The sequence below is a fragment of the Limanda limanda genome, chromosome 19, assembly GCF_963576545.1.
Source record: "Limanda limanda chromosome 19, fLimLim1.1, whole genome shotgun sequence".
Taxonomy (NCBI): domain Eukaryota; kingdom Metazoa; phylum Chordata; class Actinopteri; order Pleuronectiformes; family Pleuronectidae; genus Limanda; species Limanda limanda.
This window is the reverse complement of record NC_083654.1, coordinates 14,807,375-14,826,876: the sequence shown is the minus strand read 5'-3', so window position 1 is coordinate 14,826,876 and position 19,502 is coordinate 14,807,375. Positions and strand designations below refer to the sequence as shown.

Below are 19,502 nucleotides of genomic sequence, written 5' to 3'. Positions count from 1 at the left end.
GACAGACACAGAGCAGGGGGGATTTTTTAATTTTTTTTCTGTTAGGATTTACAAGAGGAAGAGGAAGAGGAGACACGGCACGGGAGGAGAAGCGCAGAAGGAGAGGTGGGAGAAACAGCCTGTGGGCTTTAGAGAGAGAGGGACATCTGAGGATGGAGAGAGGCTGCTGCAGCCCGGGGGAAGAGTGGATCTGAACCTCTGCCTCTCCCTCTCAATCACTCTTTTTTACAAGGGAGCGGGACGGAATAGAGAGATATTGACGGCGAGCATCGCGCAGACCCGGGCGGACAGAGAGAGAGAGAAAGAGAGAGAGAGACACAGAGAGGGAGAGAGAGGGACAACCTGTGCGCCTCATCCTCCTCCGTCCTCCAGCTCCATCCTGCGCTTTTCCCTCACTCTGGATGTTGACTGAATTCATTTTTTCTTTCTCTCGGATATGAAGGATTTATCTAGTCTGTGTTAGAAGGAGGGGGCAAATAAAACCTCTCTCTCTCTCCCCCCTCTCTCTCGCTCTCCCTCTCCTTCTCTCTTGCTCTCTCTTGCTCTCTCCCTTGCTCTCCCTCTCTCCCCTGCTGGTTCTCTGGATGTGAAGCAGCATGCGGCCCGGTGAGAGCTCAGAGGGAAGATGCCTCCTCGCCGCTGAGCCTCGGACCGACAGCCGCTGTCTGGAGCACCCCCACCACCCCCACCCCCCCCACTCCTCCCCCCGGGGGACGACGGAGCGGCGGATGCGGGGGACGTGCGCGAGGATGACGGACCGAGGAGGAAGCGCCACGGCCACGCGCTGCTTCCTCTGGAGCCTGGTGCTCTGGTCGCTCTCGTCGCGCGCGCAAGGTAAGGGGGGGGGGGACGCGCACACGCACACGCACACACATCCATAAAATCATGCATTCACTCAGTTACGCGCAAGGGGTGAATAAACGCCCTCACGCACGCTCCCACGCACGCACGCTTCTCTCTTCTGCTGCAGTCACAAGACATATGCGGTGCGCGTGCGTGAGGTGTCCGTGCGTGTGTGTGAGTTGGAGTGGAGGTGTGTGTGTATGGGGGGGGGGGGGGGGGGACGTGCGTGCGTGCGTGCGTGTGTGACTGGATGTATGGTTTGTTGCGGAGGAATAGAAACTGGCTTAAAGGAAGGATGGAGGGAAAGAAGGAGAGAGAGGGATGGAACCGGCAACAGCCTCTTTCCCTCTTTCCTCATTTTGTGCTCCCTCCCTCCCTCTCTCTCTCTCTCTCTCTCTCTCTCTCTCTCTCTCTCTCTCTCTCTCTCTCTCTCTCTCCCCCTCTCCCTCTCCCTATCCTTCTCTCTCCCTCTCTCTCTCCCCCTCTCTCTCCCCACCTCTCTCTCCCTCTCCCTATCCCTCCTTCTCCCTCTCTCTCCCTCTCTCTCTCTCTCTCTCTCTCTCTCTCTCTCTCTCTCTCTCTCTCTCTCTCTCTCTCTCTCTCTCCTCTCTCCCTCTCCCTATCCCTCCTTGTCCCTCTCCACCTCTCTCTCCCATCTCCCTCTCCCTCCTTCTCCCTATCCACCTCTCTCTCTCTCTCTCTCTCTCTCTCTCTCTCCCTCTCCCTCTCCCTCTCCCTCTCCCTATCCCTCCTTCTCCCTCTCCCTCTCCACCTCTCTCTCTCTCTCTCTCTCTCTCTCTCTCTCTCTCTCTCTCTCTCTCTCTCTCTCTCTCTCTCTCTCTCTCTATCTCTCTCCCCCTCTCCTTCTCCCACTCCCTCCTTCTTCCTCTCCCCTCTCTCTCTCTCTCTCTCTCTCTCCCTCTCTCTCTCTCTCTCTCTGTCTCTCTCTCGCCCTGTCTCTCTCAACCCCCCCATCCTTCTCTTCAATACAGCCATTGAGCTGGTAGCCAATAAATATTCTTGCGGTAGCTCTTGGGCTGTGGCAGCGAACGTGAGCTGCTTATACCAAAGTGTGTGCGGGAATGTGTGTGTGTGTGTGTGTGTGTGAGAGTGTGAACGTGAGTTGTATACAGTGATGAGACCCCAAGCCTTACACAGCATTTTATCCCCCCATCCCCAAAAAAGATTCCTCATGCCCTTCGATTCATTTTCTGCTGCGTTTCACTCAAGGGATGTTATATAATGGTGGTGTCTCCCCCCTCTCGCTCTCGAACACACACTTTCTGCCCTTGCACCCCCTCCCCAATCTCTCTCTCTCTTCTTTATTTCCCCTTGTCTCTCTCTCTCTCTAGCGCGCTCTATCTCTCTCTCGCTCTATATTCCCCCCTCTCTCTCTCTCTCTCTCTCCCTTCTCTATTTCCTATCCAGAGAGAAATAAAATGTTAAAATATTCACAGTATAGCACACACTCACTCTCTCTCTCTCTCCTGCCTTCTTTTGTCTGTCTGTATCTTGGTCGTCCTCTGCTTTCCATTTTTAGTTTCTCTCTTGATCCTTATTCAGAAATGCTGCACATCACACACACACACACACACACACACACACACACACACACACATGGATGTACTGTATACACCCGTTGCTGCGTCAGGTGGTGCGGACACTAACTTGACTATTCATCACCATATCGTGAGAAGAAAAGAGAGGAGGGCGGAGGAGGAGAGAAAGAGAGCAAGAGGAGACAGGGCAGAAAATGGGGGGATGAAGAGGCGAGAGAGGAAAGCTAGAGGTGAGGGAGGGAAGGAGTGAGTTGAGTGACAAAGGGGGGAGACAACCATCACGATAGAAAGAGGCTGAAGTGTAGAGGCTCAGGCTGGAGAGGGTTTCTAACCACATACGTCAAAGTCGGGGAGTTTCTGATAAGATCCAGTCAGCTTGGTTTCTGTCAGAAGACTTAAGGGTTGAGAACCTGGTGGGACTGAGATTGTAGAATTGTCCAAAAGTCCAGCTATTAAGAAGCACTCGTCATCGTGGAAGTAACGTGTGCAGGATCCTCGATGTGAGGGGATGGAGTGTGGGCTGACGGAGAAGAAGTTCTATGAATTTCTACAGTGATTAGACGAATAGACACCGGGGACGTCTAGACACTGGGCTTTGCACCATCGCAGAACATACAGGATTGTAGTTTCACTCCTTCTCCAGCCTTTGTGATTTTAGAGATTGTGATTTGTGCAGAGTCGACCGGACAAAGACGAGAGAGGTGGGATTCCCTCAGGCACAGGAGATCCAATTTGAAACCCTTTGGGGGCTTGGATCCTGGAACGGACTGTCCTCAGGTTTTTAGTTCTAGTTTTTAAAGGCTGAGCTGAGGAAGAACTCTATAGTTCAAGGCTAATTCTGATTAATACAATGTCAAAGGTCTAGAAGCTGAAAGTTGCCAAGCAAGCAAATACAAATCTGTTTTTCAAAGTGTAGAGGCTGAAGGGAAAAAAGTAAATAAATGTGTAATTAAATGTCCCCTTGATCCATGCTGACATTTTGAGAAACCAAGGCTTTCGAAAACAGAAAAAAAAAAAAAAAAGCTGCGGAATTAAAACCAGCCACCAGCCAAACGCTCTTACATTTTGGCTGTGAATGGTAAATTAGACTACTCAAGTGGCCATTGGCAGGTAACCAATCATTGTATGGAGCCGCAATTCTGTTCTAAAAACCAATCTGGAAGGTAAGGTAATGAAACGGGCGTTAATAGATTGACACGCTGCCGGAGCCGTTGGACAAAAACGTTAATTTCTCGACTTGCTTAACACATTTGACTTGCAGTGCCAATTCCACAGTAATGGCATCTTTTGGGCGGATGAAAGGCGGCAACACTCCACTTTCCACTGGACCCTGTTTTAGTATCTGACAGGTCATTATAAAGCTTTTCTGCTAATGTGCGACTGGCTCGTGGGAATGTAATTTAAAAAGCATAACATTGAACTTTGTTGAAGTTTCTTTTGACGCCGGGCGCCTTAAGAAACCGCTGCACTTGTTCTGTTCTTCTTCTTCTTCTTCTCACCCCTGATTCCCTCTTTTAACTGTTTCACCTGTTCTCCTCCTCTCGTCCCAGCTGCTCCACTGAGCCTCAACTCCACCTCTCCTGTCTTCCCTTCTCCCGTCCTCTCGCTCTCCTGTTTTCCTCCCCCTCTGCTCAGCGCTTCCTCTCATCTCCCCTTGCTCCTCCTTTCATCTGTCAGATCTGTCCCGTGGCTCCAGAGGCTTAATTTACTCACCAAACATACAAAATCGCATGTGTGTATATGCAGTCAAGTAGAAGAAGAACAGAAAAAAAACACCACATTTCACGTCACTCCCAGACCCTGAATGTATTATGGGTGCCATTCACCTTAACAGCAAATCTCCGTCTTTTCAGCGCCATCTCCACGATTAACCTTATGGCAAGTTTTTTATTGACCGTATGGATTTCATCAGCACTCCATCACAGGACTAACACCGATCAATCAACTTGCACTAATTATCAATTAGAACGCCAGGTCATCAGCGGGTTGAGGAATCGTAACCGTCCTGCAGAAGGCCGGACTTCAGCGAGTGACCAAGCAATTACCCTGACGGCTAAAAATAGCTAATTTAATTTATATTGACGACCCACGGACATGTAGTGCTTTGTTCATGCAACATGGCTAAATTGAAATTTATCAGTCATCCCCTCGGTATCATCTAGTAATTTAATGCCGGTCATCAGTTTTAGATTGGACGGGCTGTCAGGCGCCAGCAACATGCTCCTCCAACCAGGTTTTATAACCCATCGCTGGATATCGGAGATTGATTGGTGCAGTACACAACTGTGATGTTGATTATAAATCATTGATGGATGTCGGCCATAATTATGTCACTGCTGATCATTTACCTGCATATTTTGGCGATCACGCTCCACTGTCAGCCATCGATTGATAACCCGCGTGCGATTAATAGAACGGGTAATTGGTGAGCTCGGAGGCGTCCGGTTTTGTCGTTCTGTTTAGCACATTGAGCACTGTACACACACACACACACACACACACACACACACACAGACACACGTCGTCTCCCGCTGAACATTAACACAACACAGTCTCTCTAACCCACGTTTAATCCAGTGGCTTATGGTTGGTTTCCTGGGGAGGGAGATGTGTCTGTCGCAGCCTCTTGATCATAGAAATACTTTAGACTTATTAAGGAAGGGGGGAGCGGATGGAGGGGTGAGGAGGAAGAGAGGGATGGGGACAGAGTAAGCCGAACACAAACCAGTTAATATTTCCGCCTCGTTCATCCCTCGACTTTGATACGAACACAATCTCACCTCTGTCCTCTCATCATTGTCTCTTCTTTAATCTCTCTTTCACTCTTTTTATACTTATTGTATTCATTTTCTGCCGTCTCGTCCTCAGCTCCTCTCTCTCTCCCCGGCTGTCCCCCCTGACTTTCACACACCTAATCCTCTCCTCTCTCCGTTTACCACCTCAACACTGAGAATTTGTAATCACTTTTTTTTTTTTCATAACCTCCTCCTCCTCCTCCTCTCCTGCTTTGCTGTCAAACAATTGATAACAATGCCGGGAGGAGGGTGACGTGGGAGTCGGGCAGGGAAACATATGGGGGATGATTTGACTGTGACACCCGGGTTAGTTTCCTGTGTAATACCTCCTGTAAGCGTTGGTATTTTTCATATTCAACAAACAACGGGATGCTTCTTTAACCAAGTGGGTTTGTTACCTGAACACAACTCGGTTGCAGTGAGATGAAGTCGGAGACTAAACCAACACTGACAGCGAACACACATTCGCAGATTTATAAAACATGAATATGCAAAATATGTAAAGATTTTCTGTAATATATCAATTACGATGTTGTGTGTGATCGTGATGCGAGCAGCATTACTGTTCCCCAAAAGCCTTCTTTTTCCTCAAGGCAAAATACATGCTTATGGATGTAATTCATGGGATAATGGTCGCCCCTAACCCTGAAGAGCAAGTGTGAGTGTGTGTTGCTTCATATTTTTTAATGAATCTGAAGTCTTTGATATTTTACATCATCAGAGGGCATTTGACTTTCAGTTCCAGTGACTTTTTCTATTTAATTTATGCTCTCTGTAACCCTTTTTTCTCACTTTTCTCTTGTATATCTATCCCTGCGTTTATTCGTGAAATTTCACTCCTCCACTCTCCGTTGTTTTTTCCCCTCTCCATCCATCCTCCTCCACCTCTAATCACCAATTCTTCTCTCCGGGTTGCTCCTTCCAACATCAACCCATGCTGAATTTGTAATCACCACCTTTCTGTCATCCCACATCTGTCTGTGCTTTCCCTCTCTTCGCCTTTCTTTCCCTATTTTCACATTTCCATTAGTCTTGCCTGTCCTCTACCAGCTCCTATTCTTATTGAATTTGTTATATGTTGATTGTAATAGGTGGTCGCTCACAGCGTACAGATCTGTGGATCTCACATGGCCATTTCCTCTCCTTTCCAACAATGGAGAACACGTTTCATCCCTGCACACAGATTGCCCCCCCCCCTAATTGTGTGCTTTTAAAGATTTCCAGAGCAAAATCTGCTCCAGTATTTCAGATCTGTGTTAGCCTGCTGGGGTTTTAGAAATGTCAGCTTGCACATATTTAGCTGCTTCTGCTGTCAACAGGCTGTTAAATTAAAAGAAGCAATTACTTTTCCGTGCAAATATTAACAAAGAGACACTGCACTAAAGTTACTGTAGCTTTTCCAGATGTCCCGATACACTGTGGGGCCATATCAGCTTTATGGAATTTGCCAGTTTTTTCCTTTTAATGTCTAAATATGCTCTTTATGTAAGCATTATCCAGAATAATTGAGTAAAAAACCTGGTAGTATCGTGCAGAAGCTTCAAAGATAGCACGACAATGGACTTAACCGTGACCAACAAACTGTGTCTACATGCACGCAAACGCAAATCACATTTATTGGTTTCAAGTTGATCCACGATGAATTATTCCAAATGGGAAAGACGGTTCTGATTGAAGAGCCATCAAACTGTGATAGTCGTCTGTGTTTTCCAGTGACTCAGAATGTGACTTTTGAGACACATGAGGTTTTTTGCAGAGCACAGGCACGTTGCATATCTCACGCACACGCACGTGCACGCCCACAATCTGTCAGCCCTCCATAGCCTCTTCATTATTTCAAAGATGATTAGAAGTAAATATGACGTGAACATGTTGAGCAGGCGGACACATGCACGCACACATGCACGCTCGGGCGCGCACACACACACGCACACACTCACACATGCAAACTAATAAATACACAAAAATATGTTGGGTACACCGAGATAGCATGTGTTACCCTGAGGGTGTGACCGCAAACTGACTCAAATACATGCAAGCACACAAGAACACACACACACACACACACATGTGCAGGGACAGGAGACAGGCACACAGACACACACACACTCTCTCTCTCTCTGAAGCGTTATGTGAAAGGCAGATGAGAAATTAACAAAGACAGACAGCCTTATATCCAGCTGCTGCTCCCTGTTGGTGTGTGTCTGTGTGTGTGTGTGTGTGTGTGTGTGTGTGTGTGTGTGAGAGAGGTGCTGGTAAAGATTCCTTGTTAAGAAACATGCAACACGACCAGTATGGACAGAGGAGAAGGATTTGCAGTTTGGAGTAAAAGGAGAAGTACTGTGTATAGGGGGATGGATGGATAGACACAGTAAAGAGCAGGGGGGGGCAAAGGTTCGATCCCCGGTGACAGCCAGAGTCTGTCCCTGTCAGACTGTCCTTGAGGAAGATACTGATGCCTTTAATGACTGTGTGCTGCCCCCTGGGGAAAATATATACTGCAGCTGACATGAAATCCCAACAAGACCAACAGCACAGCAGAGCAGGACCTGAATAATAACTAATAATTCAGAGAAGAGGAAAAGAAACCAGAAAAGATTGGTCGTTATTGTTCTGATAGCTTTGTCAGACCAAACCATTTGGATGTCATGGCAACCAACTGCTAACTGGAGATTAATAAATGAAATATCTGTCCCATCACCTCCCCTTTGATTCATACCTATTTTAATAAATTGGCTGGCAGCTTCTTCTTCTTCTGTTTCGCTGCCTGTTAAGATACTCATCCTGGATGTGAGGGAAACAAAAACAGCCTTTTGTGCTTTGGTTTATTCTGAAGCCTATAATCGAAAGTAAATTTAGAATTAATGCAAATTACTATCTGAAATAAGAATTGTTCTTTTTTTGAACCATAAAATCCAAGCACTGCAACAAGTTCTTTAAATGGGGAGCCAATGATTTTGCCTAGTTTTGTAATATCTCGGGAATAGCGTTTTGTTAATTGTACTCGTGGCTTCAAAACACCTTTTTGGTTTCGTCTTTTGATTGTTCCATTATAGATGTTCAAAATCTACATGAATCAAATTTAGATTTACAAGTTGTTATTCTTCAGTAATTACAATGCTGTATCTTCCATGTTTAGCCAATGGACACTTGTTCGTGTGTGCAAATAATTAACCAGAAGGGATCATCCCTACCCATGAATATGACATAAAGCTTTAATTTATTACATTACTTATTATCTGCTCCCCCATCATAAAGGTTTTGTTAGTTATTTTCAGTTTATATTAGTGTACATTCACAGACACTACTTTTAATACTTAATATTCCCTTCTATCGCATTTTAATAAGACGTAAATGTATAATGCAGCAATGCTATTATGGATATTCAGGTATTAGTAGCAAGATCAAAAGATAATCCTTCAAATATCATTTCATCTGTTGCTATACTGCACACAACATATTTAACACCAGCTCTCATTATTAACATGCAAGTACCATATTTATATAAACTGTCTATTTTTAACTAAACCATTGCTAGACATGATTCTCTCCAGTGTGGGTGTGAGAAAACATCTGCTGTGTGGGATGCTCATGCATTAAATGCATTAGCTGTTGCTAACGTAAAAAGCCTCAAGGGACATTTCAGTAGGCACCTAGAATGGTTCCTGTATTGGTTTGAATATTCAATCAGTCTTATAATTATTCTTATGTGTGTTAAATGAAGTGGTTATATAGACATGCACTTAATGGTTTTACCGAACATCCTGGTCTCTAAAGAAATAGACAACTGCACAACACACACCTACACCAGACACACACACACGCATGAAGTTAATTGGATTAGTCGGTTTGTGAGACAGACGAACTCCCTGTGAACCCCGATATCTTTGCTTATTGAAACTGCATTAAATACTATAGCTGGTTTAATTAATCCTATAGGGGGCATCTGGCATTCACCGTGTAACAAAACACATATGTTGTGTTGTTATAATAAAACAAAACAACCGACCATATTATTTCTGGTCCACCTGGGTATTGGGAGAGCGTGAGAAAGAGCAACGGCGGGTGCTTTATTGTCTATGTTTTTAGACCGGGTGTGTGATGACAGGTATGCCCATGTGCCCCAAACCCACGGAAACACGGCTGTCAGCAGACATCACACGCACTTTGTTACCTAAACACACAATCGCAGCAGCTCAACACCTCACGCTGTAATGCTCATGAGATCGGCCTATCGTCTCATTATGATACAGCATGGATGCCCTGTGCCCTGTAGTTAGATAACCCTGCTGGATTTCCATCCGCAGCATTTCACGACACGTCTCAATCTTTGCAAGTTGCCGTTCTGATTATAATAATTACTGTAATTGTGCAGTTAAACTCATGCATATGCACCTTGGCCTCCTCTTCTCGTCTTGGCAAGAAGTCTCCAGGCTCTGCAGGTGATGCATTTCCTGTCTGAGTCTTGCGCCTTGGGAGCCTTTTTGTTCTGTTGGTTATTCTGTCTATGTGTGTGTGTGTGTGTTTGCGCGCAGGAAGCCTCTGTGTGCATGTGTGCACGTGCGCGCTTGTCTGCTTCTTTCCCAGAGAAGACTCATTTCCCCAGCAGGCTCTGTCAGGCTGTTTCTGGGCGCACTCAGTTCACAGCTGGAGGCTACTGCTGTCACTTCTTCTCCTCTCCTCTCCTCTTCTCTCCCCTCCTCATCATCCACTTACCTTCTTGTCAGTCACTACACTGTAAAGGCTACGCACCCCCATGCAACACTTTTTTGTGCGGCTTTCTGTACAACACGTAAAAGTGAAGGGGAATGAGTCCTTCATAGTTGGCAATAAAATTACTCCAAAGAGACTGTGCCGCACAACAGTTGCACACAGAGAGTCCAATTTTTACTCCAGTTTTTTAGCCCAAGTCTTTACTAAAATTACTGTTTTCAAAAGCTTTCATGCTTGAGTGGCCACCAGCATGTCCCGAAAAGGAGGACACCTCTGCAGGGCAGACAGGGATAGAAACCAAAACAGCTACAGTCACAGTGTGTGTGTGTACGTGTACATATACCCACACTACTATAAATAACTCTCAAGCACAAGCATGGCTTTTGTATATGGACTTCAAAGCATAAAAAAGACGTAGAGCAAATGTCAGCAAAGTGGAAATTGAAAAGGAAATTATTCTGTATAAAAAAAAAAAACATAATAACTGGTGTTTGAGCTATTGACATGTGCAAATATACATTTGTCCTTTGCAGGGAAATTAAGTTTGCATCTACAGGACATTACCGAGATGACGGCGTGCAGCCTTTATCCAACTTGCACATAAAAGCTCAGCAGGGTGTTGCAGCGGACACAAGTAAACGTTCTGATCTTTGACATCGGCCGTCTGCTTCTTGCACACTCCGACCCTACCCCCATTTTTCTCTCTCTCTCTCTCTCGCACTGTCTCGCTGCCTCTCTCGCCAAGCGCCAGAAGGTCAGACAGGGAGCAGATGCTCAGCCATACGACCACAACCAAACCTGACACCACAAAGTAACGCGCACTCCCATTCTTTTTAATGTATGCTGTCTCTGTAAGATATTTATCACCCGTCTCCGCTTGGGTTCAGTAAGTTTGGCTAATGGAATCCCCCTCAACAAACTTCTGGCGTTGGTTTTCTGATAGGACAGCTTAGTGTGAATTCTCCAGGGACCGCAAATGATGAAGATAATCATTAAGTTAAAAGATGTCTTCTTTGGCAAGCTTTTTGTGATACACTTTGTTTCTGCTGCATTTGGTGCCAGTGTTCCCTTTGGAAATTTATGTGGTTTCAGAAAAATCAGCCAGTAGTTAAGTGGTTCTTTGGCTTGAAAGGCACGGTAAACAATTTTATTTCCATTTTGTTGCTAATGGAAAACCATAGCCATGTTTTTGGCTGGGACTCGGGTTCTCTTCACTTTTCCAAAAATGGTAGTGAATTGTAATAGGTACAACACAAACAAAGCTTTGTTAACATTATAAGAAAACATTGTATTTGAATAATTTTATACATCAAGGAAAACAATATGTAAAATAATACTTTTCTCAAGGTGGAACAGCACCAAGTAATGTTAGTGTTGTATTCTGTACTATTAGATGTTTTAATAGGGCAAAGTGAAATTAATACAAATGATAACCTGATTCATAATTTGCATGTTAATAAATATTGATTAAAAACTGTGTTATAAACACACAGTGTCATCGTATCACTTCATCTACTCTAAAAGACAGTTTGGCATTAACGTTATTGAATTATACGGCAGAAATGTTATGAACATCCCAATGCCACAAGCAATATGCACTCACAGCAACTCTCAGCTTTGCCAAGTGATGTTTTCACCTTGCCTCTGCAATCTCCTGGAGGTAATTTACTGTATAGCCACCAACAAACAAAGGAGGCAAAAGGCTATTCTAAGTACTCGTCAATGTCCAAATGGCTGCCGGAGGTTGAGCTGAAATGAGTTTCTCAGATCAAAAGAAGCAGAACCATAAAGGGATAAAAGGGATTGAGAGATAAAAGAGTTTGAGTCAGTGGATCAGAATTGCGCCTTTACAGAACAGAAATCAACAAAATTAAAATCCATTGGTCCACATGAAACGCGGGACTCTACCTATGTCATGGAGGTCACTGTGCTGAAGAAAAGGCTTTTCACTCGATTTCACAGAAATGATCAGGTTCCCTTTCTTCGAGAGCATTTTCGTGGCAACCAACAAAAGCGGCCATCCAGGGGCCCACAAAGCATCTCTGCTTCCATTTTAATACTTGTCCAGTTTGCCGCTTTATTTGTTATTGATTTGACAGAGATGACTGATAATGAGGTGATGACATCAGGAAAAGAACCATAGAAACAGAGAGGATTAAAAAACTTTGCGACCCTCTTTTTCAACTGATATTTCTTGAGGCATTATTTATTATTAATGAGTCTAACTTGTATGGAGCATTTGTTATGCATGCCGACTGACACAAAGTGTTTGAAGGCAACGTGAGCTAAGAGTCGAACGTGAGTAAATTGGGCCTGCAGATGTGAAACACGCCAGCGTCTGCCTGACCAGTTTGTTCTGATCTGAAAAGCTACTTTGGCTGTAAATGAAACAGGCCGGGAACATTTAGAAAACCCCAGCCACCGAGGTTTAATTATTAATTTGATGCCTTTTGCATATGCATGCAGTATTTAACTTAAATTACTGTACACATTTAAGCACTCGTGTTGCTCTGGTTAAGCCATTAGCCTAGTTAAGTTATTTATTTGTGTGTTCATTAACAGTTGGAAGTACAGTACAATTGTTGGCAGGCATGATAAAATCATGGATCATATGGAGTCATTAGTCTTTCAAATGTATGCTAATTGTCCTGGGAAGTTTTATACTGGAGGATGTGAGCAAGAGCCACAGGTCAAACCAAAGATAGCTGTTGGTTGCTGTAATGTGTGTATAGAGAAAATGTCTGTTTCCTCTATACAAAGCCAGATTCAACTGTGAGCTGCAATTTTCCTACCGACCTGTCCAATTATGAGAAGTAATAAATCAAATTAATGACAAATTTAACCTTAATAAAATCTGGATCTTAATACAGTGCCACCCATTTTTAGAGGGTTTAAAATACAACATATTTGAGTCTTGTTATGCATCAAAAACCATACAATGAAATGCCATGTGGAACAACTTATAACATTATTGTACGCAAAGTGCAAAATGATAAAGGCTGTTGGATTTATTCGAATAAGTTGTACGGCTAAATCTGCCCTGTTTTTTACTGGATAACAAACTACAAACGATACTAACCCTTACTTTCAACAGTAGTTCCAGTTTGTTGTTGGTCCAAGAAAAGTAGCCCCAAGTCGTACTTTTTACCGTTGAGATTCCTTGTTTATAATATTTTCATCGTATAGCCTTAGGAAAGCTATGCATCACTGTGTATGACCTGTTTTTCCCTGATGGAGATCCTTCCCTCAGTTCTAATATTTCTATGGATTCCTGTATCTTTCTATCTAACTACAAAGCAACACGCTTTCCTATGGACTGTTCAGTTAAAATAAAAACAGCTAAATAGATGAGACAGACTCACGGAACACAAGGCTTAGAATAGGCTTATATTGATGTGTTCACTTCCTTTAGAAAGCATCATGACTACTGAAAATAAATAACAACACAAATCATGAATAGTGCGTTAATTATTTGTGGTTGAGTTAGGCTGTGTGGGCAAACTAAAGTACCTGTGGGGTTCCTATTTCAGCATCCACTCTGCCTGGTAAAGGCTCCATGAACACGCTGTGCCTTTTTTACTTGGAAGCGGTTTCTTTGGGAATCGTGATGTTGTGCCTGATGTGCAGCCATTCAACTTAATGCACCATGATACAGTGTCAACTGAGCTTGTGCTGTGGTCTATCTCTGCCAGAATTGCCGACTTCTGAGAATCAGTTGACAAACATGACATTTTAATCTTCATGCTGTGTAGCTAACAGAACACGGCGAGGTTAGGGACTTGATTTAACCGCTTATGAAACAAAACTCATTTGGACTTGTGAATGACAAACATATATCCCAGGTAGACGTGGCGCTTGTGTGCCCATCCATCCGAACACTCCAGCATTTGTGGCTGCGTTTGAATATACTGCTCATCGCATTACGTTCTTTCATGATGTGCTGAGCGTGAGATATGTCTAACCGGCTTTCATGGCACTTTTATATACAGATATTGGAGTAGTTTGATCATAATGAAAGAATAAGGAACAAAGTCAGGGGTAGGCTTGATAATGAGCCTCATTATCTCAGTACTTTTACCCTCTCCCTATAGCTCTGGTCTATTTATGTTTGCTTGATTAATCATATCGTTTTGATATTGATATAGTAAAAACCTTTTCACATCGAAGGCCCATGCTTCTTTTTATATTACCAGGATTTAGTTTGCTTTTGTGATAGGCCTGTAGACCACAAGAGGCTGAAGAGCACCCAGTAGAGAGGATTAAGAGCATTCCTGTTTTCTCCCAGGTTATTTTTTCACTTTCTCCAAACACTAGTATATTGTAATTTTAATCTTTCAAAAATAATGACTCGAGAGAAGCACATAGAAACAGTTTTTGAAGGCTTACAGCTCTTACCCTATAGTTGACCGTCTCTCCCCTTGGAGAAACTTGCTTGCCTTTCAGCTCTTCCATAAGCTTTGTATAAAACTCCATAGATAACTTTGAACAGTACAGAACTCCCCTTTGAGATGGATTCTGCTCTTACCCTAATTAGTTCTATTGTTTAACATGTTGAAACACCAAAGATTATATGAATACCAAAGGCTTCCACCCTCTCTTTGCATATGTAAGAAAACCTCTAATAGCCTTCTGCTATCCTGAAAAGCTACATGACGCAGCAAGAGAAATCCAGATGTAATAAAGTGGTGCAAATTACAATGGCAGTGATATGAGAGGCAGTTGTATTGTGAATTTTCAGCTCTTTGAAATTATACAAAAACCGAATTCAGTGAAAGAATAGCGTTCAATTTGTACTTGCTGACGGCTGAAAGTGTCCCCACTTTAATTTGGTCTAGATGGAGGTAAATTGACCCCTGATGTCGCTGTGTGTGTCCTTGGAGGGAAGAGTTATGAGCACAAACACCGGGAGGAAATAGGTGTAGCGGGGTCCTAAGTACCGATTTAACTGCGGCGGAAACAGTGGGAAGCTGAAATTATAATCGCACCTCCTCTCTGCAGCTCAGCGGGCTCTCAGGAACCTGCCAGCATCACATTTAACACACACAGAAAGACTAGACACACTCAAGCACTAATGTAGACAGTAGCAGACAGTCCGCCTGGAACACCAACGTATAATCTGCGTTTACGCCCACTCACGGACGCACACACACACACACACACACACACACACACAGAGACCACCTACGAAACTGATATGGCTGCTCAATTTTTGAGCATTGCCCTTGTTTCTTCTGCAATTTGACACCAAATTGTGTATTTGAAGAAAAACGTGCTGCTTATTTTCATTGCGGAGGGAATTAATTCCATTCACTCATTCATGCAACGGTTGCCAACATTGCGATTAAGGCTCTACTCCAATTACTGTAAGCCGATACGTTCATAAATTCTCTATAATAAACCTGTTTATTCAGATTCTCTGAACCCTAATGTGCATGTGGTGGTTTTTTCCGACATCGTTTCTGTAAAATCCATACACCTTCTGTAATTTGCGCTGTTACTGTTGCAGACCCTAAACTCAGCGGTTGCAATCTCAGCAGCTTGGACATTAAGTCTGTATTTTAACGATCTAAGTGCACGGTCTAAAGCGCATTGAGCAAAGATGTGTCTAAATCCACTTTTTCTAGTTCAACAGTGGTTAAAAAGGCCCAAACATGTGACACATGGATAAAAGCGGTTGTAATTAGTCATTCAATTCATTATTGGCTGATTTTTGGGTGTAACAAGCAATAAACCAATCAGAACGCCATCTCTCACTAGCTTTACAGGTGAGGTGGGATTGCTGAGTGACTGCTTCTAAGTAGGTCTGTTTGACTATCTGTTGCTATGATTGGACAAATAATTGATAATCAGTCAATTCATTTATCCTTACTTCTTCCTTCCCTTTGTGTGTAACAAGCTATGCACCTGTTTTGTGCAAGCATCTATGTAGGCGCATATTACTATTCATCAGTGAGATTCTGCACCGTTGACTTCAGACCAGGTTTTTGTTATTCAAGCACACAGTCTCCTTCCGCTGCCTCCAGACAGCCATGCGCCAACAATGCGTCTGACCCCAACTCATTTAAAGACCAATATGCTCATAGCCACTAAGACGGCTGAAACTTGCCAGACAGAAGAATGACAAGTGCGTTGGTCTGATTCTGACACTGGCTTTGAACTTGGCGTGGCTTTTCTGCCAAATGGTACAGTGGTGGGTGTTTGATTGAGTCTGAAGACAGTAGAATAGGTGAGAGTGTGGACTGAACTCTCAAGTTTTGTTGAGCAGAAACACTTTGGCTGTTTTGTGTTTTTGTGGTTGTGCTCTCCTGTAATGTTATCTTCTCTCGGTTTGTGTTCTGTGTGTGTGTGTTTGTTAAGTATGTGTGCAGCTATTTGTGTGTCATTCAGGTGGTTTATTTGGGCTTTGTTAGAGAGGCAGTAAATCTCCCTGTAATTACAATCTGAACAGGCCTGATATTCTCCCAAGACTCCCCCAGGAGTGTGCATGTGTGTGTGGGTGTGTGTGTCTGCACTGAAGGTCTTTTGTCTTGTGGGGCTGAAACAGCTGGGTGCTCCTCGCTAATTAACGAGAACCTCATAATTACTGGTAACTGGCCTACTATAACTGACAGACAGTGGGGGGGGGGGGTGTCTAAGGAGGGACGTTCAAATAGACAAATATTTCTTCAACATGCGATCACCTCAGGAGACGTCGCTTTTCCCTCTCGAGAAAGAGTAAAAAGAAGAACTATCTGCAGCTATGTGCAACAAGTCAAGGTCTAATTAATCCAGTTTCTCAAACCCTACTGACCTAGAAATACCGGCTGTGTCTCAGTTCAGGGGTCGTAGGCTGCATTTGATGACAAATTGCATCCCTGCGGCGCGACTATGCTTTCCCATTTCAAAGACTCCTTCAAAGACGGCCGAACGAAAGCTCCATCAACTGGATGCTTCCAAGTGGCCCTTGAATTGGCTTCAGTAATAACTTCACCAGCTCTCGTGCATGAAATACACTTAAATAATGGTCGAATCTTTAATATTCTATATCCTCACTTGTAGAAACAAGATGGCAGATCATCATTGTGTTACACGATACAAAACACTGTATCCAGGTTTTACGCAACTGTAAAAAGAACAGTCAAATGAATAATACACAACAAATATACCTTTTTTTTTTAAAACTCTCCCATAATCTAACCTCTGAGTATTATCCCAGCAAACCAGCCAATCTTGTACAGTTGTTGTGTACAAATGTGTGCATAACTGGGCCCCGATGAAAAGCATTAGCGAAACATCGCATCAGAAGCAAAACATCCCACAGTTATTACTGCTGGGAAAATTTATAAGGGCCACGCACTCAGTGGAAGTGCTGCAGAGACGCAGGGTGGAAGACGAGAGCAGCTCATCAGAAACAGACGGAGGCCGATGTGAACACAGAGATGAGAGACGGAGACTGGGAGGGTTGTTGTTTTCTCCCCGGGCTAAATGTCACCACTGCCACATTGTTTTGGTCACTTAGAACCTTGTGTGTGCGTGTGTGTGCATGCGTGTGTGTCTGTCTGTGCTCGTAATGAACATGTAATATCACGATGTCTATCTCACGGACTCCCTTTGGTTGCCTCTGGAGGATTCTTAAAGTCCACCTTAAAAGGTCAAGTGGATCAGTTGCGACACACACAGACACACACGCACACACACACACACACAGGCATTACATGACAGGGAAGAAATAAACATCACATTCTTTTCTTTTCGTGATGATGTTCAAACAAATAGAAACAAGAACGTCTGACATCTGAATATAGGAGACTTTTTCTTCAAAGCAAATGATCCACACTCTATATCCAAGCTTTTTTACTTGGTTACTAAACTTATATCAGGTTTACACTAAGTTACTGTTTGGCAAATGTTATCATGATATAAATAGAACGTGTGAATGACAAAGTTGTATATCAAATATTTTAGCAAATGAGTCATTGTCAAAATACTACAATATCCATCAGGGTTGTTAAGATGGAAGATAGTTTTATCCTCTTTACATTGATGTGTCAAATAATAATTTTTAGTCCTAATATTGATACAAATTTGACCTTATTATTATCACAGTATATTTGAATTGACCTAAATTGTATTTGCAATGGTATATATAGATATATAGATGCATGCAAACCACTCTGATGTCAACTTTCAGCCCTAATTGCAAGCAAATGAACGGTCAAAGAGATAGAGAGAGAGAGAGAGAGAGAGAGAGAGAGAGAGAGAGAGAGCTGCAAGCCACAAACAGCTGTTTCTAGAATGTGCGTCCTTCACTTCCAGAGAGAGAAACATGGAGATTTGCTCAGTCCATCGGGCGCTTCAAAATATTTCTAACTAATAAGTAATACAGGCTATGTAGGGGAAGTTTAAACCAGATAATTACTGCATAAGGACGGAAAATAACTGTTAATGATTTAAGAGGCACTGATCTATATATACAATCTTTTATGTGTATAATTAACATGATATCAATAATTAACATGAAAGCATTGCTGTTCTCAATTATGGAAATGTCGTGCCCCCCCGAGGAGTCAAATGGATGCTGTTTGACTCTACAAATTTAAATGTCAAACTTGCATACAGGTCTTGACAGACTTCAATGCACATGAACTTCAAACATGTTTACTGTTGTTTTGAATCAAAGAGAATGGCTAATCAACAGTGATATAATGTATATGACTATACATCAGTGTGTGTGTATGTATTTCAGATTTAAATAATTTGCTGGGGGGTCTAAGCAGTTGGCTATTGATCTCTGTGTGTGTTCCTGTGTGTCGCAGTGTGTCACTATTTGTGTATGTGTGTGTGTGTGTGTGTGTATAATGATCATGTCACGCTGTGTTGATTTTCGTGTCAGACAGCAGCGTTCTCTCCTCACTCCATTACTTCCCATTCTGTCACTGTGTGTGTGCGTGTGTGCTGTTTGCATCTGTAATTTCTCGCCCAGAACAGTCCTTGTGCTTTTTTATTTTTTCTTCCAGGCTCACAGCTGTTTAATTGTTCCTTTAACCAAGTTCTCACACACACACACACGCGCATCTCAGAAATAACAAGGTGAAATAAATGAGAAGCCAAAAACGCTGCTCCACATCATTATGCAAGTGGACTGTGCACTGTCACAGGAGCTGCGAAAACAGCTCAGTTAAAATGGTTCTGTGTTGCAGCCCTCACGCTCCTCAGTGACAGATGGATCCCGCTGCACTGTATCTAAACACAGAAGCACAGCCATTTAAAAGCTCATAATGACTTAATGATAACTTCAACCTTATTCCGCTGCTCTTACTTTCCCCTCAGGACGCAGCATCCGTAACGATGCCAAGCCGGAGATGTCCACAGATCTGTTTTTTGAGTTTCAGGTTTTCTTATCTGTAATGTATAAAAAGTTTTTAATGAGAGTGCACAGAGGAGAGAAGCTGATCTTAAACAATATTTACTTGGTGCGCCGAGCTTTAAGAGGTCCTGCTGCGGTGTTGCTTCTGTTCTCAGGAGATAAAACAAACACATTTTTCTGTAAAAATCACCAAATTCTTCACACTTCGACTGCTCCATGAAGATTAGTACAAATAACAGTTTATGT

General features: G+C 43.3%; 1 protein-coding gene across 1 annotated transcript in view; it reads left to right on the top strand.

Moving 5' to 3' along the window:
- Nucleotides 1-596: 596 nt before the first annotated feature.
- Nucleotides 597-19,502, top strand: part of LOC133026467 (CUB and sushi domain-containing protein 3-like) — a 313,843-nt gene continuing 294,937 nt past the window's right edge. The window contains exon 1 of the mRNA XM_061093362.1: nt 597-834. Coding sequence (XP_060949345.1) covers nt 597-834 — 238 coding nt within the window. The remainder of the gene's footprint in view (nt 835-19,502) is intronic.